Source organism: Ptiloglossa arizonensis, chromosome 8, assembly GCF_051014685.1.
Source record: "Ptiloglossa arizonensis isolate GNS036 chromosome 8, iyPtiAriz1_principal, whole genome shotgun sequence".
Lineage (NCBI taxonomy): Eukaryota > Metazoa > Arthropoda > Insecta > Hymenoptera > Colletidae > Ptiloglossa > Ptiloglossa arizonensis.
In genome coordinates this window covers 6,178,580-6,206,504 of record NC_135055.1, presented here as the reverse complement: position 1 = coordinate 6,206,504, position 27,925 = coordinate 6,178,580, and the positions used below count along the sequence as shown (strand labels likewise).

At 40.6% G+C, this 27,925-nt stretch overlaps 2 protein-coding genes across 4 annotated transcripts in view; both read left to right on the top strand.

The window, feature by feature from the left end:
• The first annotated feature begins 856 nt into the window (after positions 1 to 856).
• Positions 857 to 3,591, top strand: LOC143149956 (uncharacterized). The gene is made up of 6 exons (XM_076317864.1): positions 857 to 1,077; positions 1,218 to 1,536; positions 1,605 to 2,281; positions 2,582 to 2,802; positions 2,952 to 3,106; positions 3,180 to 3,591. The coding sequence occupies exons 1-6, from the start codon at positions 1,037 to 1,039 to the stop codon at positions 3,363 to 3,365; spliced, it is 1,599 nt and encodes a 532-aa protein (XP_076173979.1). The 5' UTR covers positions 857 to 1,036; the 3' UTR covers positions 3,366 to 3,591.
• A 1,452-nt stretch (positions 3,592 to 5,043) lies between these two features.
• The window catches only part of LOC143150022 (uncharacterized), a 113,868-nt gene continuing 90,986 nt past the window's right edge, over positions 5,044 to 27,925 (top strand). For 2 of the 3 annotated variants that reach the window (XM_076318010.1, XM_076318009.1), the window contains exon 1: positions 5,045 to 5,355. The gene's annotated coding sequence lies outside the window, so the exon portion shown is untranslated. Of the gene's footprint in view, positions 5,356 to 27,925 lie in introns of all 3 variants that reach the window. The other variant, XM_076318011.1, reaches the window with a different exon arrangement.

Here is a 27,925-nt window from a genome sequence, read left to right as displayed (position 1 = left end):
GCTTCGGGCCAGACGAAGAAAGCACTTACGAAGAAAAGGGCCTTCCGCGAAACGACCGTCTCGAAAGGTCAAACAACACTGGGCGAGATCCGACGGTGAATGGAATCGAACGCGCGATTTCCAGGAAGCAATTAGTCAAGATTTTTTCTACCGGCGATGTCGAACGATGTTTACGAATTTCATGAGCCTCGGTGCAAGATTATATGTTTTCATTTTGTAAATGGTTAATAAACTGTGGAGAGTGCCGAGTACGTGTATACCGATCGGCACAGGAAATTAAAGAGAAAACTACGAATAAGCGAAGAATAATTCGCGGTGGCTAAGGAATGTGAAATTTCTAGAAAACTTTTATCCAACGATCTTGAGTTAATTAATTAACGTAATGTACTAAGGAGATATAACATCTAGTACTTAATCGTCAATTTCAAAACTTTGCGATTGTACATTGTACGTGAAACTATTTTAACGTCCGTTGATGAGAATGAAAACTGCAAACGCGAGGGGGAATTCTCGAGTTGAAACGTTTACGATACTTATGAGATAACGTAGCGTAGTAATGTATTTCTTGAAATTCTTTCAATTCTTTCTAGCGAATGTGTCGTAATTTTTAAAAATTTTGAATTGGTAACGTTGACTGTGACACAAAAATGGTAGTTTCTTAGTTTCTGATTCAACTCCCACTTTTCTAGTGGAACAGAAATTTTTATTCAATATCGTGTCTACTCTATATCGGTTGTATTTCGTTTACAATTAAAATGATTCAATTATCATTAAAATTTTACATGTGTACAGGATTTGAAACTATTGTCTCTAATAGATGGCGTCACATTACGTTTCCTGAGGTACAAGTACAGCTTCCTATGTTTGTACGATCTAGCAAGTGACGTGCATTCTGCGTAGTTGACGATAGTGAAGGGCATACAGAGTAATTATGAATAGTATTTCCTGTATAAATGGCAACGCCGTTCAAATCGTAACGATCGATAATTACGTAGCAAAGACATTTACGACAGCCGAACTTTTCGAGTGAAATAGAATGCGGAGATCACAGCCTGTTAATCAAACGTGGTCGTTTCAGTAAGTAATTTACATAATCTCTGTGATATGTCTAGTAAATCCTAGGCAAAAGTACTACACTTAAAGATCGAAAATGACAACCGTCAAAAATATAGTTTCAAGTATGGTTTTTTTATTTTTATTTTGGTACTCTCTTCTAGCACAAGTGGACACGATACTTCTAGTAATTTATGGCCAGAACTTTGTCAAATGAATCAGTTCAAACATTCTATGAACAAAAAGGATCTAACGGATGCTGGAACAAGTTACAGAATAACAAACTTGGAGGATTCCGAATACCCTGAACTTAACAATACAAATGTCCACAATAAGAATTTTGTTACATTTAAGAAACAATGTCTGCCGAAGCCTATTATTGAAGATTTATCACTTGTGCAATCAAGTAGTATCGAACCAAAGAAGTCAAAAAAGTTTAGGAGAACGGATAAAATTTGCATTAATCTTCAAGAAGCTTTGCAGGTTAGTCTAAATGTAAAAAATTGTTTAAAACTTTATCGAATCGTTATATAATGCAAGTCTATTTATAGGACACCAGATGTACAAATAAACTGAATAATAAAGAGTTACCAAAATTTAGGATCAACATATATAAAGGACCTCCTGGTATAACCACATCGAATGCTATAGATAAAAACACAATTACCAATTTCAAGAAAATTAGGATATGTATTTCCAAAGATAAAAAACCCTCAAAGTTGAAGAGAATAATTCTATTAAATCGTGACATGAGAGCACAGATTAATATGCAAAAAAGAGAGGTTTTTGAACGTGAAAAAATGCAGGCTATTTGCAAAGATATCGATGCTATTAATTTCAATGCTTTAAAAATCACTGCAGACCCGGAAGTAGACGTAGATTATGTTAAACATATGTGTACAATGACCCTATACGGTAAAGAATATGGATCTAGAGGCACAGAAAATATTCTTGAAAGTTCTGTGTATCACAGACCGGATATAATCGAGAAGTTAAATAATCTTCGCATTCAAGGAAATTATGTTTCGAATAAATTAACTGGAAATAGTAACACTCAGAATCCTTATCAATTTGATGAGGATGAAAATGACATTATAAAACATACACTTTCCCTCGAAATAAAGGAAGATATTAAACAAGAGATTAAACAAGAGATTAAACAAGAGCCTACTAGTAGTATCGAATCTGACGTTAAAAACTTTGTAATATTTTCTCGCAATTTTAGAGGGTAAGTATTTCAATTTGTACATACACAGATAGCAGAATGTTCCGGATCTTGTATGTACAGTACTTAAATATTATTCCGTAACTTTGGATGATATTATAACAGTATCTTGTACGCTTAACTCCTTAATTTTAGTTTATGCAATAAATATTATATTTTATTATTAAAATGTTTATCAAAGTTGTATTGTGTAATCTTCCCTGTTTCCTTTCCGCAATTTTAACCTCTTAAGATTAAGATTTATTTCGTACGTGTAAAATGATTATACTACACTATTTATTTTGCGAGTTGATAATCTTACAGATACTGTACGAATATGTTGATGCCAGACTTGAACAATAGTCTAGAGATATTTTTGCGAGAAATAACAAGACTACAAAAAAGGCTTCACGAGAAAAATCCGAATAAATCCAGATATAAACGGCGTTATTATTCCGGTTTGAAGGAAGTCCGTAAACACGTTGAATTGAAGAAACTTAAATTTGTAATTATCGCTCCTGATCTTGAAAAGGTTGAACTCGAAGGTAAATGCAAAACAAACATTACAAATATTGCATTGCAAATTTCGACGTTTATGATTAACGAATTCGAATACGAAATTTCCACGTACTATACCAAATGTGTAAATCTTCGTATCATATTTGAAACAATTTGTAACGTTACCTGATCGCAGGTGGATTGGACGACCAAGTTGATAAATTACTCGAAGCGTGTAGGATGCAGGACGTAGTTTTCTGTTTCGGTTTGGGAAGACGGAAGTTGGGATATTATTCTCACGGAAAAGGACTCGTTGGCTGTATCGGTGTCGCAAATTACAGTGGTGCCGAAGTAAGCAAACCATCACATTCGAAATAACACTGCACAAAATGAACATTGAACACTTTCACGTGTCTTTTTCCAGGAACTTTTCAAGAACGTCTTAAGGGAACTGGTGTACGCCCGAAACGCGTTCCAAAAACTGCGCGGTAAAAGAGACGGCATCATCGATTTATCGAAACTGATCTCGGACGATTACTTACTTTCGGAGAATATTATCACGCTATTGAAAGTTTTATCTCCCAACAATGTATACCCTAACATATTCTGATCAAGAAAATGTATTTACAACCACACTTATTAATATTCGTTTTACAATGCTCGTCGAAATGATTGTATGTATGAATATGAATTATAAATCGATATATAATCGATATATAATCGATATATTTCGTGCAATTTGTAACGGTGGAATACGATATTCGGTTTCGATACAATTTTTGTACATTTTATACGTTTGATTAGGTTTAAATAAATCACCGAATGCTCTCCTCGTATTCGTTTGATTTTATTACCGCGATTGGGACAATAAAGGGAATTTATTACCGAATGCTCAGTCGAGATAACAACCATCGATCGAGATTGGGAACAATGGAACGCCACCATGGATAAACGTATCGACCTCACCAGCGACCGAAACTCGGTGGGTAAAACAGATCGATCGGATACACGTGCATAACTGTGGATTGTGAACATGTGGGTCGCGTTCCAATTCTACTCAAGTATAGAAAAGAGGATGTTTGATTTGCCGAGTCTGTGCGTTAATAACGCGCGTTATGTGCGTCGACGCTGAACGAGAAATTCCAAGCTATTCGTTCGCTAACGATGCACATGCACGCGCCTGCCATTTATCCTTATCTAATATAAACACGAGGCAGGTCCACGATGTTTGCCAATGGACGAAACTGGTAAAGTGGTTCGTGTCACGGCTACGCGCCAGGTGTTCCCAGCCCGTTATTCGTCGGTAAAATATTGAACCGAGAACATTGGGTCACGAACGGCGCGCGATGCTCGGCTGCCTCCAAAATCAAAACCAACGCACCGATGTATCTCGGTCAGGCGCAGATACTTGGCTTAATTAGCGCATCGGTACGCGCCGAGCGTGTACGATTGTAGGAGGATTAGTATTGATTCTCCATTAATTTTAATGAAAGATGTTAATCGATTCGAGGTGTAAACGCTTTATCGTCGGGCCGCAGCGATCCCACGAATCGTTGGTATTTCTTCCACCGGTATCGGTGACCTATTTGTCTTTGTTTCCAAGAAGTACACGCGTTTCTGCGCTGACTAATATTTTCGTAAACATTACCTCCCAGTATGCTAAACGAAACGAAAATAAATCGATAATATGGAATAAAATCGTGTCCCACGAAATAAAAGTTGAAAAAAATATTCCCAACTCGAAATTTCCTACACGCAAGTACGCAAAAAATATTTTTCATCTTACTTTCCTATCCATGGCTGATTCGTGCTCGACACGGGCCCTAACCTGTCCTTGCGTTTCCAAGCGCAATTTTCTCGAAAACGGAGACAGCTGGGAAAAATGTTACTCCTTACTTATTTTTACCCTTGGAACCGATTTTCACTGTGTTACTTCTCCGTTACCCTGTGCATAGAGGTTCCGAGCCAAACCGAACACTGAGCCCAATATCTTCGAAACCGCTTCGAGAGAGTTGCCGGAGGTTCCCCGTTGAATTCCACGCTTCCACGGGGCAAGACGCCGAAGGCTGGAGGCACGCGAGCAGCGTGGCGAGCAGAGGAACGCGCGCGGCCGTAGTACGGGCCGGAGGAGACGCCGAGCAGCCAGTCAGGCCCCGGCGAGAGAGATGCAGGAGAGGCCAACACGGCTGGGAGCGGAGCCGAGAGAGGCTGCGGGGGAAGTGGATGCCAGCCGGCGTGTGTTGATGCAAGTGCGGTGACTGTACGGTGTGCTGACTGGCGGAGTCAGTCAGTCAGTCAGTCAGTCGGCTCGGCACCGGCCGCGACGCACGATCGCGTGGATTTTTCTTGGCTTCCTACGGCGCGGGTACACGCCTCGACGTTTCTCACTCGCTGGCCCGCGTGTGCGCGCGCGCGCGACACACGTCTACCTGTTGTTCGCCGGCTCAGTTTTTTCCCCAAGTTTCTTCACGAATTTTTTATTTCTCGCCCACGAACGCCGACTTTCGCGACCGCGACAGCTGGACCCGTGGGTCTCTCGGTGTGCCTCGTCCGGATTACCCGGGTTCCGCCGAAATCTCCAGCCTTCGAGCGTCCGTCAGGTAAGCGTTGCATTTTCGTCGATTTCTGTACAGTGTGGGGGGCCGTACGGGGTCCGAGAAGGGGGAGGGGGATCCTCTGACATTCCGCGCGAGAAACCGAGCGCCAGAGGTCGCGTGACAGCAGGACGAGAGAAACGAAAGGAGAAGAACCGTTCCTTCGAAAGAGAGACTCGGTTCGCCGCGACGTGCTGGTTTTTTTCTTACCGCGAATTGCGCGCAACGAGCGTTCGATACGGTCCTTGTTAACGGATTACGTCCACGTCGAGTATCTGGAAAAAAAATATTGTACACCAACGTGTACGCTCGACGTTTTCTCGAAGCGTTGAAACGCGTTACGTCTTTACTCGGTGCGTGGTTCGTGCTCGCGAAAGTCCACGGAGATTGCGACACGATTTTATTCGCTCGATTTTTCGAAAACCGCGTGGATTCGGTACTACCGTTACGCGTAGTACGGAACCTAACCTTAATTCGGGTTGTACGAGCGTTCGCAACGTTGCGAAGTCGTTCAACGCGCGTAGGTATTATTTAGGTGCGATACGTCTTCCTCGCGCGTGTCGTGCCAACTTGACATGCGTTTACACGGTGTATTCGATGGGAATCGAGTACTTGGTACGCGTATCGAACGCTCGATGCGAACTAGCCCAGAGTTCGACGCTGCGTTGCTCTTCGAGCGTGCGTCCCGTGGACAGGTTGAATTATTTCGATGTCCCGTTAGGCGTCAACGATCGACGGATCGATGCTCGTGAAATTCGTTCGAGTCGACCAAACGGGGCAAATCCTCTCAACAAATCCGCCAGTGACATCACACCGAAACGGGAAAGTTAACTTTTTTCCGTTCGAGGGGACTCGCGAAGCGAACGCAATAATTCGCCAGACCGCAAGCCACTCGGATAAAAACCGATGAATTTCTACCGTGGCGACCGCGTCGTTCTCTCGGAACGACCGATTTGTTTGTTTTGACCGCGTAACAGTCGGCTCCCTGCGTCGCAACGGTTTGAAGACTGCTTCGACTTTAAGGCGTCATTGGGACTCAGGTATACGCTGTTCCGCGTATTGGGATCCTGGATATAAATACAATACGTAACGTGAAATTTATACACGACTACGTGAACGAATTATATGAATTTCTTATTACAAACGGAATATGGTATTATGGGATCGATGCAAGTCTTGCTTCCCTGGAAGACAATATATAGAATATTCCCTCTGCTTTAAACTGCCTTCTCTGACATTATGCAGAGTTCAAGTGACCCATCGTATTTAGCATTCTGTACTCGTTATTGCTTCCACGCCGCGTCTAAAGTATGGATCCCCGGTTTGATGTACTCTCGAGAAACAGTACATTGCGCTTCCGCGAAAGTTTTTAATATACCTTATAAAATCAAGATGAATGGTGCAATCACGTATCTACTTTGCTTGGAATCCTTTTACGAAATATCGCATTAACCCTGAAAAGCTGTAATCGTTTATATACATACATGTATCGTGAAGACAAAACGGCACCGGTATAAAAACTACTAAGAGCATTAATTTATTTTAATCTGAGCTGCGAGAACACGATTAACGTTTCAGTTCTGCAATAAATACCCAGATACACAATGGAAAAGGGTCCGTGTCATTTTTAATCTAATTCTACAAATTCTCAAAATATATTTCTTTTAAAATCAACAATTTATACAGACATTCCAAGGACCCTTGATTCTTAAATATACGTCTCTAGAATATCGTGGAATTATCACGTTCCCAATGTTCGACGTTGAAACGACAAACCGTATTTCCAAAAATTGTGCGAGTACAATTTTGTCGTATTGTGCGTTGAAAAAGAAATTCAATTCAAGTTTCTTTTGAGCTCTCGCACGTGCAGCTTGTCGGACATCAAAGCGTCGGTCCGTAAATAAATAAATTCGATTCCCAACGCGTGTAAAAGTCGTCCCGTCGAGGATTCGCGACGCTAATCGCGGCACACGCGGTCTCAAAGTGGGCGTCCGCGAGCACTCCTTTGTGTACATTCAGATACGATCGGTTTCTACGGTTGTACCGACCGAGTCGATGCAATTAACGGTACAAACGAAACACGGCGCGAGGGGCCGTGACGTTATCGGTCAAAAGGTCCGATGTTTTATCGGCTGGTTATTTCTCCTCGCGTAGGAGATGCATAATAAACGCGATAAACACTCAATACGGAGGCGTGTCGCTGGAACGCGCGGCGAAGCCCGTGATCATCAGTGACTCGCTGGACTAAAGCTATTTTTATCCGAACGAGCGTCGTTGTGTCGCCTGTGCGCCTTCGGCGCTGTCGATCCTGACGATGATCGGACTCGTATCTCGACACTCTCGGGTACACGCATCTAATTCAGAGAATCTTGACCATATCTGTCTTTGTCATTTAACCCTTACCACTCCTATGTCGAGCCTCGCTCGACGTTACATTTCTCATAAAAACTCCGATGGTCTAGCTAGACTCGACATTACACAACTACTTTACCGCTTGATACAAATGAAGAATATATTTGTCACAGACTCTGCACCGTTGCGATACAACGTTTCATCAAGTTCCCCTTTTTTCATCTATTTTGTAAGTTGAGAAGTTGGCAGGTGAAAAGAAAATTAACGAGGAATTAGTCGCTCGATGAAATTTCTCGAAACGAACATTATGTGTAATTTCGAATACAACTTTCCTAGTTCGGTATTTTCTACGCTTGTACATTTTGCGAGGCATTGTCGAAGTCTTGCAATTTTTCACGGAGCAATGTGACGTGAGTTAAATTTATGACGACTCAGAGTGCAAAGGGTGAAACCTCAGTTCCGTACATAAACTTCCCATTTGACATCGTCGTATTCGAGGAAATTACAAACGATTCGACGACTCAAGTCTGTTCTGCTTGCAGAGAGTCATTAGGTGTGTTATTGGGCATATGTTATACTAGATACCGCCTCGAGAACCAATGATTTAAACGACAAGATGTTTTGTAGCATCGTAACGGTCAACAAACTCTTTTATATAATATATAGGGATCTTTGGGATCTCCCAGGGGGACACGCCTTGACGTTAAGTATTTCAACACGACATATTTTATTTTATTTTATTATCTAATATTTTTATTTTATTTTATTATCTAATATTTTTATTTTATTTTATTATCTAATATTTTTATTTTATTTTAGCTTCGACTCGCGCTAGAAATCCAATAAATGGATACAGCGTACAGTATCATTATACCGACGTCACGGGTTTGATATTTCTTTTTTATTCTCGTGATTCCGTACGACTTATTACGAGACTTTATGGTGCCCCGTTTTATTGTGTTTCAACGAACGAGGGCGCGTTTCACTCGCGGTAGTAAATTCTTGTTAACCAGCGACTGATTTTTCCCACGATACATCGTATTTACTCGATAAACGCTTTTCGAACGAATCAAACGCCTAAGTAGAGGTGGGGGTGGGGGAAGGGTGGGAGGGGCGTAACGACTCACCAATCGAATTCCAAGTATCGTTCCCGATGTCATCGTTAGGTATTTCGCGCGCAACTTAGTCACTTTCCTTCTATTCATCAAAGCGAGCGATTTTCGAGCAGACTTTATCGGGGCGCACGTAACGCGCTGGCAACGTTTCACCGGGAGGCGTTTAACGCGGGGGAACACGCGAGCCGCGATTTAAAGTAGAAAAAGCTGACACGTGAAAGTACGCTTGCGAAATCGAGGAGAGGATATATAATCTAATTCTAACTGTAACGGAATACCGTTTCGTTCGCTCGTTCTGTGGCCGGCAGCCAAAACAAACCGAAACGCGCGTTAATTGCTTCTAATTATTTGACGAGTTCGTTAACGTTGATCTGGTCGCGCGATACAGGCGGGCGAATTCCTGCCGCCGTCAAACATGCCCGACTCGTTGAGTTACGAGGGAGCAATATCGCGGCTACACCTTGTCCGTTTTCACGCAAACCGGATAACATCTGCTTTCTTTCTACTTTTTTTTTTTCTTCTTTCTTTTTTTTTTCTCTCTTCATGTCCACCCACCGCGTCGATAAACCGCGTTCGGTCGTTTATGCTCCTCTTACGTTCGAATTACAAATTCCATTAGCCGCGCAACAGTGAATAAGTTCTTTCTTCGTGCGTTCTTCATTTCTCGATCGAAGATTACATTCTTTTCCAGCGGAGTACTCGACGCCGTGTTCGTAAAGAAAGTCTCCCGGTGGAAACTGTTCGGTTCTCCGGTGGATTACGGTACCGGTGGATTCTCCGTGAAAAATTGAATCGAAAACGCAGAGTCGAATTTTTACGCACGCGGCCTCGTTCTCGAGGAAATCGCTTCGAAAGATACACGGGGCTCGCGGTCCCGCGCGCTGCGCGACTCGTCGTCTTCGAGATGGAATATCTCGAGAACGATAACTCGTGCGACAAAATCTTGTTACACGTTTTCTTCGTATTTTTTCACGGAGAATCGTTCCGTGCCGGTTTTTCATTCGAAAGTTTCAATTTGAAGCACGTACGAGCTGTTTGTCGCGAAATCGGATACACGCACGAACGGAAGAAACGCGTTGGAGGACGCGAGAACGTAATTCGCGCGTGACCAATTGGCGGGGCTCAATTGGAACGCAACAGGCTCGGCTTAATCTCTGTTTTACACGCGGCCCGCTGACGCCCGTACGCACTACGGCTCCCTCACGCGGGTACAAGGCCGTGAAAAATCCATGGCTTCGGTTTATTCTTTCGCGCTACAATTCGTAGAGCCAGTTTCGTTCCAGTTTCCGGCTCGATATCCCTGTTACGCTTCCAATTAGAGGCCCCCTCGTAACGAGGTTTCCGATTCAGCGCGCCAGCGCGCACGATCGATCGCGTATGAAATTTTCTTCCATGTCGCGAATCGTTCACGGTGTTCTTATTTTTCGGATCGCTCTGTTAGGCCGGCTGTTTTTTTCACGGTGGTTGTTAATCGAACGTTAACAAGAGTCTGAGAGGAATAATCGCGCGTACATCGCTATGGTTACGCGCGAAACAATTAGCGAACGAACGACTCGACCTTCCTTCGTGGAAGTTGTTAGCTACTCGACGCAGTTACGATTCCATAGAAGGGACAATGTTCGATAGCGATCGCTCTTGGTACTGGCTGGAGAAGAAATATTATTTCACAACATATATCCGTACCACGGGTGTACCTCGAGTATTTCGTATCTTTGGATAATTTGTTTCGTTCACGATTAGATTTTTAAATTGTAGCTTCGTCACGTGTAAATTGAGAGTACGGAAAAAGTTGAATTTTGTTGTTAAAGAACGACACGAATCTCAATTGGTTTGTACACGGAGAGTGTTTAAAGCCTCTGGATCCGTGATTTAACTTCTGTAAAACGATCAACGACCTTATCAAAATTCACCTTGCATATTCATGTTCGATAGAAAGTAAAACCAGATATATCAATCTTGCCTGACTCACGGTCGAGTGTAATAAATTCCTTATGTCTAATTGGAAGAACGTTTTTAACACGAGGCAATGGAAAATAGTGGAATGTTGTTCCTTGAATTAAAAAATTGTTTTATAATTCTTTAGGGTGTGTTAAAAAATATTCCAAACATAGCTCTTTTGGAGTATCGTTCACTTATCGATTAACCTTAGAGTGGTAACGTACGTCGAATTAATTCCTAACACTAGTGGTCATGTAGATATGTCAAATTGACTCAGTATCAATAGAGGTGACTCGAAGTCAAATTGACTCCATATTGATTAATCATGACTTGACGTCTTAAAAAATCTTGTATCAAAATGTATTGTAATTCATTCTTGTTGAATGTATCGAAATAGAATTCATTATTATAATTGTATCCGCAAAAAATATACTTTGTTTATGAAATATTATAAATGTAATAAAATTATCAGTAGAGGTGACTGGAAATCAAATTGGTGACTTGAGGTCAAATCGATTTCGTATCGATTAATCGTGACTTAACGTCTTAACAAATCTTGTATTGAAATGTATTGTTTCATTATTGTTAAACGTATCGAAAGAAAATCTATTATTGTAATTGTATTCACAAAAAATACATTTTTCTTATGAAATATTATAAACACAATAAAATTATCTAGAGAATAACAAATAATTGTCTTGGTACAAGTGGAATATAACTCCATTCTAAGGATACGTCATACTGACGTCTAGTCACCAGTGATGATACGAAGTCAATTTGACGTCAAGTCACCATTATTGACAAGGAGTCAATTTGACGTCAAGTCACCGTTATTGATAGGGAGTCAATTTGACGTCAAGTCACCATTATTGACAAGGAGTCAATTTGACGTCAAGTCACCGTTATGGATGGGGAGTCAATTTGACGTCAAGTCACCATTATTGACAAGGAGTCAATTTGACGTCAAGTCACCGTTATTGATAGGGGTCAATTTGACGTCAAGTCACCATTATTGACAAGGAGTCAATTTGACGTCATGTCACCACTGACGATACAGAGTCAATTTGACGTCAAGTGAATGTTATCGGTAGGGAGTCAATTTGACGTCACGTTACTCTAATACTAGTGCCATGAAAATAGTGGTCACCACTCGCAGATTAAATTTTGGCGGCTCTAAATTTGAAGATGTATGAGAAGGAAAACGGAAATAGGAGTGGGGAGAGCGTTTCATCCCGGGCCTGCTAGTGGACTCGTCAGTAAGGCATCCTAGCAGACCCTGCCTTATACGCCAGGACATTGGAAGATCGGTAAGAGATCGTATATATACCGATCGGAGCAGGTACGGGAACTTGCGGGAAACAGTTGGTGGTGAGTTTCCCTCTGGTGGCAAGCGTGGGTAGCGCCGCTACAAAATCGAATACAGTTTTCCGATTTTGGAGCGTGTACGGACGCATGTTGCGTACTCTGTCCCCTCCGAAAAATCTCCAAAAACGATCATTCTCGACCGCTCTCCTTTTGCGGTTTACCGTCTTCGTGAATTCGCCGCACGAAAGAATGCCGCGCGTGTATTATTTTTATTTCTGATATCTCTCGATCCCGATCCGGAGTATCGTGTCGCGGAACGTGGATGAGCCGACGAAAGCAGGATGCGAAATCTCCTGTTACGTTGCTGCGCCGTGCAATGAAAATCTTGAATTTCTGTGCACGAAATCCGATACGCCACGACGCGACGCGACGCCGAGTCGGCCTCTCCTTTGTGCCGCGGTGATTCTCGATGCAGTGATTAATAAGATTCACCTTGAACAACGACGCTTGGGGAACGTTAACGCGCAAAACTCGTCCGCGCTGTTTCGTAAATATCGCTCGACTACTCTCGTGCTCGCGCGTCGAACGTTACTCGCGGCACTGCCTCGGATACTGATAGAATTTGTCCTTTCTAAGTATACCTGTGTAAACAGTTACAGCGTCGACCCTAGAGGTTACGAGGCCTGTTGTTCCCATTCTAATATAATTAAAAAGTTCTCAGGAGTTGCCCGCTTTGGTGTACAGCGTACGAAACCTATGTTTTCGATACGGTTTCTAATCGCTTTGCGTTCGCGAGGCTAGTTAACTTGATCTAATTTTTCTAGAGATCGAAATATCTTGTCTTGGTAAAATGTTAGAGTACACGGAATATTGGAATACAAGAGTCTTTTTACTTTTGGCAGAAAGTAATATTTTTACTTTCGATGTGACAACATTGCTTTCGATATCGATAGGATTTGTTCTTTTCAAGTATACCCGTATAAACAATTACTGCGTCGACCCTAGAGGTTACGAGGCCTGTTGTTCCCATTCTAATATAATTAAAAAGTTCTCAGGAGTTGCCCGCTTTGGTGTACAGCGTACGAAACCTATGTTTTCGATACGGTTTCTAATCGCTTTGCGTTCGCGAGGCTAGTTAACTTGATCTAATTTTTCTAGAGATCGAAATATCTTGTCTTGGTAAAATGTTAGAGTACACGGAATATTGGAATACAAGAGTCTTTTTACTTTTGGCAGAAAGTAATATTTTTACTTTCGATGTGACAACATTGCTTTCGATATCGATAGGATTTGTTCTTTTCAAGTATACCCGTATAAACAATTACTGCGTCGACCCTAGAGGTTACGAGGCCTGTTGTTCCCATTCTAATATAATTAAAAAGTTCTCAGGAGTTGCCCGCTTTGGTGTACAGCGTACAAAACCTATGTTTTCGATACGGTTTCTAATCGCTTTGCGTTCGCGAGGCTAGTTAACTTGATCTAATTTTTCTAGAGATCGAAATATCTTGTCTTGGTAAAATGTTAGAGTACACGGAATATTGAAATACAATGGTGACATTTCAAAGTATTTTTACTTTCGATGTAAAATAGTATTTTTCCTTTATACATGAAATAATATATTTACTTTTGATATGGAACAGATTCGTTCAGTTGTTCCAATTTCTCGTAGCAAAAGTGTTTCCTGTACAAAGGATTCAATTTACCGCAAGAACAGTACAATTACGTTCATTTATATTTTATAAAACGTGGAAGCAACTAACGGTTAGTCCAATTGATTGAACGTTGGCCCATACTATGCTTCTTTGTTGTCCTCGGAGAAAAAATTCTCTACCTGTACCTCGCTTATTGATAACTTCTACACTTGCAATCATTCTCTACCTATACCTCGCTTATTGATAACCGTTGGTACAGACTTTCGAACATTATCCGAGGCGATGTGATACCTAATTCGAGCTGCTTTTCTCGCGAAACTGTCCCAAGTGACGATTGATCGTCTAGAAAATTCTTTTCTATTCGTACCGTTTCCATTTCGCGACGTGTACGAGCGGAAGCATCGAGTCACTAAATAATAAAACTCTCGAGGATCCTCGGGTACACCTGGTCGTTTTCGTGTCTCCATTGCGCAAGGTCGAGTCGCACGAAAGAGTCTCTACACTTGTCCTTCGCTTATCGACGACTGCCCCGTTTTCGTGTATTACGCGAGCCACTGGTAATGCAACCCCCCCCTCCCCCTCCCCTCCCACATGTGCTCGAGGAGCAACACCCGTTCAACCGTGAACTCCGTCGCGCAGTTAACATTTGTTGACAACGTCGACGGTCGACATTGTCGCAACCCGGTCACGAATGTTATCGAACAATTAAACGAGCAATGTTTGCATAGCTGTGAATTCGACGTAATCGGCGCAACAGAACAAACGCACGATCGTTCGTCGACAATGATCTCGAACACGACGTTAACATCACGGATAGTAACAAACCTGGTGTATATACGTATAATTAGCGTTGTAATGTTTGCACAGCCGCGAACCCGGCATAATAAACCGCGGACAATTGAACGACGTCGGTTGGACAATGCCCACGGAACCGAGAACGTTCGCCTAATGGTGAATCTCAATGAAACCGTGGGTTCTCGGGACTTAAAGGCGGTTTCGAGCCGTCTACGTGTTGTTTTTTTTTCGCGAAACGGTCACGGTGTTGAGGCACCATTGTTTCGAGTCTGTAAGGTCCACTGTATCTCGGTTAATAAAAACCGGATGGACACGTTCCTGAGGTCGTACGATAACACGGAGTCACGATCCACCGTGACTATGGGCGGCTTGTGCCTGTAAAAGGGAAACGCTCCGCTCCGTGGAATAAAGAGTATTATTTACGTACTTATTCACCGTTCGAGGAGCAACGATCCGGCAAACGTTCCGTGCATAGTTAAGAGAGCCGGGGACGCTGACTTTCCCCCGAGTTCGATTATCAAAGGTTAGAAGTCTCTGCCGCGATATCAGCTGGTGGAGGCGAACCATGATTCAACCCTGCGACATCACGGGTAAAAATTGTCAATGGTTATCGGAGACTTGTACTCCTTTGAATTTTTATGGCGATTGTGAGCGTCTAGTTGCGCACTGGAGCGGGTATTGTGAAATTTATTTGTTTCGTAACAGTGGAACTACCAAAGGGGTCAAATTGACTTGTTTCAAAATTCTTTTTAAAATTACTCGATTGTTTACCGCGGCTTTGCCTGTGGTATCGTTAAACGATTATCAAAATAGACAATTAATGGTACTCGTAAATTAATTTGCCCTTTACCTATCTAACATCGAAGGTACGTGATATAAATATGAATACGTTCACTGTTGGTTGTTTTAGGGACAAAGTAATTTTTCTTGCATTCCTGGAAAGAAAAATCTTGAGATTTTCATCGAAGAAACGAAAGGTGTAATTTGCGTACGTGCTACTCGGAGTTCGATGACCTCTCGATCGCATCGATCGTGAAAAGAATTGCGATGTAAAAATTTGTATTTAGATTTTCATTTTTCTCATTTCTGCTGTAGAAGACCATAAATTGTGCAGTTGAACTATGTTGTACACACGTACAAAAAATTGTAACACATGATTCTAGTGACGACTGACCCTAAAAAGTAATTTAACTACATTAGGTGTATATACTAGTTGAAATCTCATTTTATGATAAAACGTCTGCTTATTGACATTGTACGCACTATTTCTGCATTCGAATATCAATGGTCATCGCTTGAGAATTGTTGTAATAAATATAAATCAATTATTCGTATTTATTTTCAAAGCACGTAAGATCTGACCTAATTTTCAACCAATCGAATCCTCTGATAACCTAATTCGAAAAGCAGAAAAAATTGCCAATAAAATACGTATCCCGACTCGAAGTCGTACGAATTGAAATACATCCGGGGGCTCGAGAACCAGAGAGGGTCATTATTATGCAAATTTTTGCGACGGTAAAAGGAAAAAAAAAAAAGAAAAAAAAAAATAAGAAGAAAAGCAGCATGGTCGGTTCGAGTATCGGGCAGAATTCCCCCGTGTTTCCTGTTCTACATTCAGGTTTTGTAGTCCTGAGAACGACTCGCCTGTAATTAATTCCGCGGAAAACGGGAGCTGGCGCAACAATTAAATTAAGGCGCGTAATTCGTCGCTAATTTCGTGCCGTTTTGATTGCCCGCGATACTTTTCCTACGCGACTTCCGTCTGCGTGCGTATAAGGGAGCGTGTCGGGTCACGGTTCCGCGTTTACTTCGCGGAAAACGTGCCCGCGCGCCATTTCGAATTCCTAGGCGCGCGCATGCGTCGCGCGAGTCACCTTGCATCGCGACTCTCGAGCGCGTGGTTCAGGTGACGAGTCGTAAATTCAATATTGTAACGTATCTCGAGATTATACGAGAATATTCCGTCTCTATTATAAGTTAATGTCAGCAGAAATTGAGTCACGTTTATCTCGGAAAACAGAAGCGAGATTCGTTGCGCAATAACACCCGGATAATTGAACGAATTCCATCCTCGGTAATTGTTCAGTTTGCATTCCTGGTGCTCGAGTAACACTCGTGATTTTTTTACACAGAAACTATCCGAGATATCAATTTCAAACTTCGTACATGTATTCACGTATCATCCGGCAAACTGTAGAAATTTTCTCAAGTACCAACAATTTATATACAAACAAAATTACAAACGATGTATCCTTGAACGTGGTGTGTTATTGAAAAAAAATCATACGTACACGTTCGATGCGACAATTTCCGTTTCGGTCGTGCTAAACGGTACAATAAAAGAGATTCCCATTCCGCGCAAGTGTGGCTATCGTGAGAGCTCGGATAAATAAAAGAATCTGGAAAATTGATAAAGTTACAGTATCTCGAAGAAAACATTTCCTTTATCTTCGAATAGTATCAACGCGCAGCGGTTGAATTTACCTCTTTAGTTGAATTTCTCGTAATTTATGCAAACTTACGAGCCACGATAAAGAATCGATAATTTGCCTCCCACTGACAGGAGAATTCCACACGCAGTGGCTACGAGAAATCGCCGATAAAGAAGTGGCCGCTCGCTCGCGCGTGCGCGCGCGCAGACGGAAATCTTCATCCGTGGCGCGCGTTTCTATCCGGCGAGTCGCTTCGCGAAAGTTGATGGAAAGTAATAAATTGAACGGCGACGAAGTTCGGTGAATCCGTTCTTAATGGAGGGAACATCAGCCGCGATGAAAGCCGCCACAATGACGTCCTTATCTCGACGCGCTCGTATTTACGTTATATTCTCGAAGGATATCTTTCCGACTTATCTGGTTACCAACAGGAAGAGGAATTTCTAAACCGGCGGCACGAGATCCGCGACCGCTGCTTTTCCGCGCATGCGCGCGCGCGCGCGCATGCCTCTTTGTACTGCGATGCATAATCGCCGGAAACGACCTATATCTGTGACCGCGGAAAGGGACGACTGGAATCTTACGTCGCGTATCTCTACATACGAGAATTTTAACCCTTTGCAGATTCAATTCTGCATCCTTGTTATCGTCACGTACACCCGGGATCCTTTGAAATCGTAGACTCTTCGGGGCGTAGTGTGTTAAGAAACGTCCCACTTTTTTTTACGTATCCTGATATGCACGGTGGAATATTTATCAAACCACCACGAGAAATTCAAGTAACTGACTGCACGGTGAGATTGTTAACTCGTTCCATCTCGTAATTAAATATCTAATTAATCTAATTTTTAGTTTTATTTTTACCTCGTAACATTTCACACGTTTACCAACTGCGTCTCAAACAATTAAGTCGATCTTACGCTGTAAAAACTATGTCAAATCGCTTTCAAATCGTTCGAAAGTGGAACTCGAGATTCTAAGGGGTCAATTTTATCGACGCAATTGAGTTTTGACATTTTTGAATCTTCGAGGCATTTAAATTCATAAGGAAATTAAACGCTGAGAAATCTACTGCTCCAAACATTCGTCAATTTTTTCGAAAGGTGCTCGAAGTTTTGCCAATTCAATTTTATCGACGGAATTAAGAATTTACGAATTTGTTGCTCTTCGAGAATTTTAGAATCTCCGGAAATTTAACAACGAAACATACACTGCTCATTGGAACACCCGTGTGTCTGTAAAGGTAGAAAGAAATACCTCGATGACTAATTAGACTTCTTTTTAAATGTTCTTTTAAAATGTTCACTGTCAAAACTTATGATCCATCAAATATTTCTTGTCCATTGAAAGTGAATCAATTTCTGTTTAAACGAACAATCGAATGCATTCAGAAGACGTCCAGGATAACACAACCACACATTGTTTTCAATATCGAGCGAACCGCTAATTAAACAGAAGGCAGACACATTAATCTCTGCTGAAGAATCTTAATTTTATTGAGCCTTCTAGGAACGAAGAGACTATACGAGTCGTGACAATAAATTAATAGATGTCAGATCTCGTTTCTAGCAGTAAATGAATGTTTACTATAGATACATATCGCAGAATCTATGCAATAAATTATCAGATAAGTATAGATGAGATCTAGTATCAAGGTTCCCTAAAATTTATTTCCAAATCTTACTACAAAATTCTTCCCAATATAAAATCAATGATGCCTTGAAAAACTTATTTTTCTCATTTATCACAATTAATATAGTGCTTTAATTTTTTCTAATGTAAAACACATAAAAAATAAAATTGTTTTGCTAAAAATATTCCCAATAGAAGACCAGAGGTGGCTGAAACACTTAGTTTTCTCATTCATCATAGTTAATTTCGTACTTTAATTTTTACTAATTTCGAACGCACAAAGGAAACCATATTGCTTTGCTACAAATTTCCTTAATAGAAGACCAATAGTAGCCGAAACATTTGTTTCTCTCATTCATCACAATTAATTTCCTACTTTAATCTCTACTGATATAGAACGCATGAAAAGCCATATTGTTTTGCTCAAAATCTTCCCAATGGAAGACCAAAGGTATCACTTGTTTTTCTCATTTATCACAGTTAATACCGTACAATAATTTCTACTAATTTCGAACGCACAAAAAGAACCATACTGTTGCCCTTGCTCTTGTTTTCGACGAATGGTCAAAGGTCCGAAGATGACCCCGTAGACCCTATATCTCGATGGAACAGGAATGCTCGATTCGACTCCCTTTTGTAGGACGAGTAACGTCTCGTTCGTTTCCGAGTGACTTTATCGGTCGATGGAGAACGCATTCGGAGAAAGTACGATACGACGTCCAGGCTTTGGACGTCGATTTCAACCGACGTGGGATCATGTTACGAGGACGTTACCTACTCTTAAAACCGCGAGGTTACTCGTCAGCCTAGCCGTTTCGCGACATTACCTACTTAAGTAGATAATGGCGCGAATGGTAATGCCAGTTTACGATCGGGCATTAGTGTATCACAAGCTCGATCGTTCCTGGCTGGTGTTTGGTGTATCTGATAAAAGGTTTCCAATGTTTTATTCTCGTCAACTTATCGTTGCTTCGAATATTGACAGAGTCGTTCTTTGTAATTGTACGTCGTAGTTCGGTTTGGAAGAATCTGTGGCGTATGTTGAAGGAGACTAATTTAACAGTTATAGTAACGTTATTGATACGCGTTGGAAGAAAATATTTCTAGAGAATGGTGTGGAAATCGAGACACGGTTGAACCTAACCTATTAGGTGAGATTAAGAAAATGGGGAATAATCACAATAGTAAAGAGGTTATGTTCTATCGATATAAATGGAATAAAAGAATGACAATTTAGTAGGTCTTATCAGGCTCGGAAAATAAAGAAATTGTTAACTCGGGGATAAAATTGTGAGTGTTATAAATTTAAAAGGAAAATATTTCTACAGAATGGTATGGAAAGCGAGACACGGTTGAACCTAACCTGTTAGGTGAGATTAAGAAAATGGGGAATAATCACAATAGCAAAGAGGTTATGTTCTATCGATATAAATGGAATAAAAGAATGACAATTTAGTAGGTCTTATCAGGCTCGGAAAATAAACAAATTGTTAACTCGAGGATAAAATTACGAGTATTATGAATGTAGAAGGAAAATTGAAACAAAGAGGAATTATGTCCAGCTAATAGGGCGATTGAAAACTTAAAGTAAAAAAATGTGTGTAAATAGTATAAAAGTTTACTTTGAAGAGCAGAAAGGAAAAGATTGATCGTGTTAAATCAAAACAAGAAGAATTTGCCGTAATACAATATAATAAAGAAGATAAGAAAGAAATGACTACAAGAAATAAGAAGAGTATGAAAATTATGGGTGTTGAGGCCTCACGAACAGATGTGTGTAAACAAGGTTAGGTTAAAATAAAGGGGGATGATTCAGAACAAAGTTGTTCGAAGGATAGAATGTTGGGGAGCGAGTGTATACGAGCAGCCCAGAGATTTATGTTGCGTTATTTATTTATTTATTTTACTTGCTTGGGGTGTATCCAATAATACGCACATAAAGTGGGATCAAAATGCGTTGACGAGCACTAGCTGGCAAGAGTCCCACTTTCATCGAAACAATGGTAGAGGTCCACCAATACAGTTCTATTTTCGTGTCAAGTGGATTGGCAAAATTATTGATTCCAGTGTGATTAAATTCGGGAGTAAAGAGACTGAATTTTAGAACCATCGAATTTCTAGGAGCATTTAGGATAATTAATTAGGATAATTATTCCATTCAATATTCTATAAGAGAATCTGAGGTTTGACACTTTCACCTAAAAATGTAGGATGTAGAAAGTATTGTACAACAAACACTCGTGAAATACGCTACATGTATTAGGTTTTTGATACCAGGTAGGGCGATCATTTTCATTTAATGGAGTTCTTATCTGAAAATGATAAATTAAAGTAATTTCCAGTGGAATGTTATCCCTTTCGTCTATCAAAACCGTTTCGAAATTGCTTCGGAGACGTTAGAGGAAGCTTCTCACTCTGTTCTCCAATGTTATCAGTAGTTCGACCATACTTAAATCAGGTGACTGACCGAGGAAGATGTCAAGGTTTATCTTGGTGCTCCTCGAACCAGGAACTTTCCTGGCTGTGTGGGTAGACTATCACCTTGAAAAATGGCCACATCGTTGGGAAACAATATGTGAACTATAATGTAAACCTGATCGTCTGGAATGTCTAAGTATTCGCTGGCAGTAACACAACCATTCAGGGTAACGATGGGACCAGCTGAATGAAGAGATACGATCGTCTAAATCATCGCAAGAACCACCCCTATATTTAACAGTGGAGTGTTCCAAGTTTCTATGATATTGGTGCTCACATTACTTTCTTCAATCATTGTACATAATAATTATTCTTATTATAACAGGATATATTCATGACCTTATCACAATACTTATTCCCTATATATAATAATAACTACTGTATAATATTCCATTGTGTACTCTATAAATCTATTTTGGATTTCATTGTATTCCAAGAATATTTTATCCAGTTAATAAAACAAATTAAATTAAAATTAAATCTCTATTACTGCTGCCATTGAAATACTTATTATTTCCTGTATACAATAATTATTATATTAAATAATTATAATATTAAATAATTATTATATTAAATAATTATTATAACAAAATTACTTTTATAATGATAATAAGTATTATTGTAGCTCTCAGTATAATAATCGTTATTATTAGACCTATGATAATAATCATCATTATTAGGTTTATCGTACTAATTATTGTTGTGCTTAATATAATGATGATTATATTATTATCGATTTTATTACAATGTTCAATATGTGATAATAACAATTAGAAAGGATCCCCCGGTTCGGAGATTTAAATGTTTCGTCGAATCAAGGTCGCTTGCCGGTACTCTCACGGTGATAAATGCCCGCGAGAGAGATTTACGGCTGCTGATAAGAACAATCGTTCGAAGAAGCTCGCGCCACGAAAGCGGAAGATCTCGTGTCACTCGACGGGAACGCTGGCAGCGATCTCTCGTTCGCTTTTTCTTCGCTGACGCGAATGGATCGCGGCCTGCTCTCTAATTCTTGCCCGCCGGAATATTATTTAATCCGCGGGATCTGGCAATTAAGAAGTGAAAAGCTCGCGAGCGGGAAGAGTGGCTCGATTCAGCGCCGGGCCTCAACCGGAAGTCGCGAAGAGCTCAACGGCGCTGCACCGGCGAGTTTCTTGCGATCGCGCGACGCTCGCTCGTAGGAACTCGCGGAGCAATTCATCCTGGGCGCTTAGGTCTTTTTGTAGCCGGACACCGGCGTAAAATATGCGTGAAATAATTGCAAACGGTGCACGGTCTTTTAAAAGAAATTAAGTCGCCGGTGAATGTATTCATTTGATTAATTAGAACGTTTTCTACCATAAAATTCTTAGAAAATTGAATTGTAATTTCTTCTCTTGGATGAACTGTTCCTTTAATTTATCGAAGCAGAGTTTTGAACAAGTCTTTCGGTCGGTTACACGTTTGAATATTGAGAACGTTTAAAGAATGGTTCTTTCTTCTTTTTCACACGAAAAGTTAAAGTTACCTTAATTTTTTCAGATAGTACATATTTTTGATGTACGTAGCTGATATCGAGACGAATTCAACAATTTACTATACTGTGACCTTGAGATGACCTTGGATTTAGAAATCCAGGTTTCGTCGATAGAAAATTACTCGATACCGATGAGATTACGCATGCAACACAAGGACAAGTTTTTCGAACAAGTTTGTCGGCAAACGATGACAATAATGCAATTGCATGTCACGTTGCAACGAAGAATCGTGAAACTTAAGATAATAATACTTTCAGCACATCTCGAGGTCAGAGTATAGTAGGTCGTTGAATTCGTCTTGACGTTAAGTGTAATTCTGTACAGTTAAAAATATTTGCCATTTAAAAGTAATGTCAAGTTGACTTTAATTTTCCACGAAAGAGAAACAAGTATCGAAAATGTTTAATGTACAACAAAGTTTCGTTCAGAACATTTTTTAGTAGATTAGGGGAAACGTGTAAAAAATGGTGGTCGAACTCCAAGGATGCACTTCGTACTTCGTTATTGAAAGTAATGTCAAGTTGACCTTAATTTTCCACGAAAGAGAAACAAGTTTCGAAAATGTTTAATGTACAACAAAGTTTCGTTCAGAACATTTTTTAGTAGATTAGGGGAAACGTGTAAAAAATGGTGGTCGAACTCCAAGGATGCACTTCGTACTTCGTTATTGAAAGTAATGTCAAGTTGACCTTAATTTTCCACGAAAGAGAAACAAGTATTGAAAATGTTTAATATACAACAAAGTTTGGTTTAGAACATTTTTTTAGTAGATTAGTGAAAATGTGTAAAAAATGGTGGTCGAACTCCAAGGATGCACTTCGTACTTCGTTATTGAAAGTAATGTCAAGTTGACCTTAATTTTCCACGAAAGAGAAACAAGTATCGAAAATGTTTAACGTACAACAAAGTTTCGTTCAGAATATTTTTTAGTAGATTTGCGGAAACGTGTATAAAAATGGTGGCCAAACTCCAAAGATACACTTCGTAAAATAGGTTTTCATCTCAAATTGTAATGCTCTTGGAAGCCCCAGAGGGTAGTAAATAACTCTCGTGTCTCGCATTGAACTTACCCGCGGATAATACTGTGAATATGGTGCGCGTTCGTGCACCGTGTTAAAAATTGCGACTCGACGACCGTCCTTTTTTTTTCCCCACCCGAGGACCGGCTACGCGAGCAGACTGCTTCCGCCTAATTATTTTTATTAAATCCGCAGACGATCCGAGGGAGGCGAAGCGTAACGAGATTCGGAAAGAAATCCTCGTCCTCTCCAACCCTTCTCCACTGGTCGACCCGTTAATCCCGCTGTGAAAAAATAAAAAAACATAAAAAAAAAAAGAAAAAAGAACTCGGTAAAAAGAGTCGCGTAGCGTTTCCAGCCCTTTATTTCACCGCGTGGGTTACGATGAAAATAAAATTCCGCCGACAATAAAACTCGATCAAAAGGTGCGTAAAACTTTCCCAACGTGGCCACCATGGATAAATTTCACATTCTGCGAACGACCGGGGACACTTTTATTTTGTCAACGTATTATTAAGCCGTTACCGGCCCTCCGCGTGACCGTAAAACTCCCTCATTCGGAGCCAACGCTACGAGACTCGAACGGGCCGGCGACAAGCCCTCCGACCGGAAGTGGGCGCCAAATTTCTCTGTCACGTTTCTGCCCTCGTCCGTTTCATTTTCCTTGCCCTCGGTTCTGTTGTTCCACGACTCGAGAAACTGCACTCCGTGACTCAGCAAACATTCGGGGGGCGGGGTGCATTTTCAAGTGAGCGTAGAAACGTTTCCGCGTTACGTGCGGAATTCTCGGGAATTATTAGGGGTGGACGGAAGGCTAGGATCATTTTTTGTTTAAAAATAAATTCGAATCGGACGGTTTTGAAATTTTCTACACGGTTTTGTAGATCATTTGAGATGATTTTTGAATTCTTTTTGGGAAGAAAATGACCCGAAGTCGTCGGTTATAGTCCGATTATTATCTGTAGGAAATTGTTTAAACAGAGAAAAGAAAACGAAAATTAACGGTACAATGCCATTGAAATGGAAGAGTGTCAGTTTTACGTTCACTTGCCATGGATTTCTGGTCGTAGAAACAAATCTTTCTTTTTTTCTTTTTATTTAGTTTCTTAATATTTGTTCCCAATTTCGTCACCATTTCAGTATTCGAAGTCTCTTGAAAACAAAAGGTGTACCAGATGGCAAAAGATATCAACTTCATACGAGCTTGGTATTCAGAATTAACGAGAAAAATTTTTCGAAAGAGTCATCATTGATCAGGATTTTACATCGTAGAAATGAATGCCTAGCATCGTGATTACACATTTTATGAGTAAAAAGATGCATTTCTGACACAAAAATCACTCAGATGCAATCTTCACAACTTCGTACAGTACATATGTCCCCGATACTCTCCATCGCGCTTTACAGGGGCTACAAACGACTGTTCAAACATGTGCAGAATTTTCGTACGAAACGTAACCACGACAGTCGTTGCAATTCGTCGAAACCAATCCTACAAATCGCAACGTGTAAGGCCCCTATCGGACCCCAATTCCCGAACAATTGATATGAAACTCCACCCCGAGAGAATACGCTTCAAACATCGTCCAACGACAATATTTCGAAACAATTTTACTTTCTGTTCCACGTGTTCCCCCTCTCCAACAAGCAAAAAATTGATGACCCTTGTACATCATGCTAGCAGATAAAGTCGGGCCCAGGTCACGTTTCCATATTCCCCTTTCCTTTGAGAAATATTCCAGCGACGCAACGAGCCAACCATGAGTCTCTCAGGTTCGTCCCCATCCTTCGTCGCGTACGTATGCTCGACGCGTCACGGCGTCATAACCGCGTGTATGCACGTCTGCGGGGGTTGGGGGGTGGGGGGAGCTCGAAAGATGCTCGCTCGTACAATACGAATGAATGGGCCGGGTACGACATCCGGTCGGAAGAATGATTCGCGGGAGAAGGAAGCGTCCGTCTGGCGCGCGCGTGCTCGTTCGTTGTGCGCGCGCACCAGCAGGCTATTTCAAGAGCGCGCCGCGTGCACACGGTACCAAAAGTGCAGCGGCGCGTCGGCTCGTGCCACGACCACGACCACGAGGGGCCCCTCGTAAAACTTTAACCCTTACCACTCGTGTGTCGAGTGTGGCTCGACATCACATTCCTGACACCAACTTCAATGTCGGGCTAGACACGACGTTATACAACTGCCTTGTTAAATGCTTAACCCTTTGCACTCGAAAAGCTCTTTCCCTGACAGAAACTGGCGCCACCGTAACATTTTTTAAATTATCGTGAAATCAAGAATGGAATTGGATGGAATGGAACATTCTTATTTCGGTATTTAAGCGGGGACACTATCCTGAGGAGTTGAAACAAAAAAATAGAATTTTTCTTCTCGTATTTTCTTAAAATTTAAAGTGTGCACAATGTTAAGGAAAAAAGATATTTCGAAATTTAAACATTCAGCGAAGTTGCAGCGATTAATCAACTTTTTTTAGGTTATTCTCAAAGATATATTCTTCAACCTACAATTCAGCGTACGATTTTTTAAATATGTTAATTATTTAATTGTTTTAGAAACGTTCAAAGTCGCTTTTTGTGGGGTAAAAATGATTGTTTTTTCTTCTAACTTCAAGCGTTTCGACAATTATTAAAATTTTCGAAAAATCGTACGCTACATTTTAGATAATAGTCTTTAATTTATGAATCAACGACATTTTTTTATTTCAAACCTCCCTGTGGCGGCCAATAAACAATATTCCACCAGAAGGGGTTCTGATAATAGCGAATAACCTCGCCATTGTGTACGATTTGTATTTTCGCAAAAGAATATAAATGAAAGTTATATTTACATTATTTGAAAAAGACCAAATTTTTATTCAGTAACGTAGAAAAAAAATTTGCAAAATTTACTCATTTTTCGACGTCTCAGAGTGATGTCACCCATAACAAACATGCATCTTACAAGGTTGTAATATTTAAATTCCAATTTCAGTTCCAAGCCAATAAACAATATTCCACCAGAAGGGGTTCTGGTAATACCGAATAACTTCGCCATTGTGTACGATTTGTATTTTCGCAAAAGAATATAAATGAAAGTTATATTTACATTATTTGAAAAAGACCAAATTTTTATTCAGTAACGTAGAAAAAAAATTTGCAAAATTTACTCATTTTTCGACGCCTCAGAGTGATGTCACCCATAACAAACATGCATCTTACAAGGTTGTAATATTTAAATTCCAATTTCAGTTCCAAGCCATGAAGATTTCCTGCATTAGAAGTTCTCTCATGAGAGAGAGAGAGAGAAAGATAAATATTTTCATAAATGAAAAATGTATTCGTTGCACACTCTGCACTGTGACGATACATTTCGTCGAGACTCTCCATTTCGATCTATTTTGTAAATTAATCGAATTGTTGGTACCAAAAAAAAAAAAATGAAGGAATGCAAAGGGTTAAGAGCCGCTCGAAGCGGAATCCTCCGCGAGAGGAACGCCGCCGGACGCTCGGCTGCATCCCGTTCACGGCGCGAGCGTACCGTAGACGCCGCTAATGCGCGCGATAACGGCACGAGGAACGGTGTTTCGCACGGCGCTATTAGCGCGAGCGTACCGATGCACGTCATTTGCGACGTTTAACCCATTACCGGCGTCCCACTTACGGTATGTTCGGGAAAAAAAATTTTTTTACCGGTACTCGAATTTATTTTATTCGTTATCGCGCCGGTATCGCGCGTAATTGCGATCGAATAGGGGAACGAGATCGAAAAACTTCGGAAAAGGAAGCTTCGAAACGTTTAAGAAAGAATTAAAAAATCACGTCACATGTAGAGCGGAATTGTAGTAAATTGCAGCGATAAAATTGAGAAAATTTTCAAAGAAAAAAAAAAAAAGATTTGAGCAGTATGTGGTTTTTATTGGATAGAGACTGAACAATTTTGGAAAAAGAAAACTTGAGTAGCGTGTGATTTTTAGAGACAGTGGCCATTAATTTTTGGAGAGAAGAATAATGGCCGTGTGGATTGTATTTTAATCGAAGGTAGAGTAGTGCGGTCGCATAACCTCTCATTTTGTGATTTTGGATTGTATCAACTTGTTATCGAATATTCTGAGTTTTGTAGTTTTTTTGTATAGGATTTTTAATCTTTCGAGCATGCTCACTTTTTCTGTGAGACGTCTCGCGACTGCGTAAACCTCCAAATTCCATGAATACATTTTTAGGTTATGTGATCGTCGTCGGTTCAAAGTGCCATGATAAACAAAACCACGTGACCGCAATTTTCTTCGCAGAAATGTATACGTATGTCTAAAATATAAATTTGACGAAAGATTGAAAAAACTGTAACGGAAT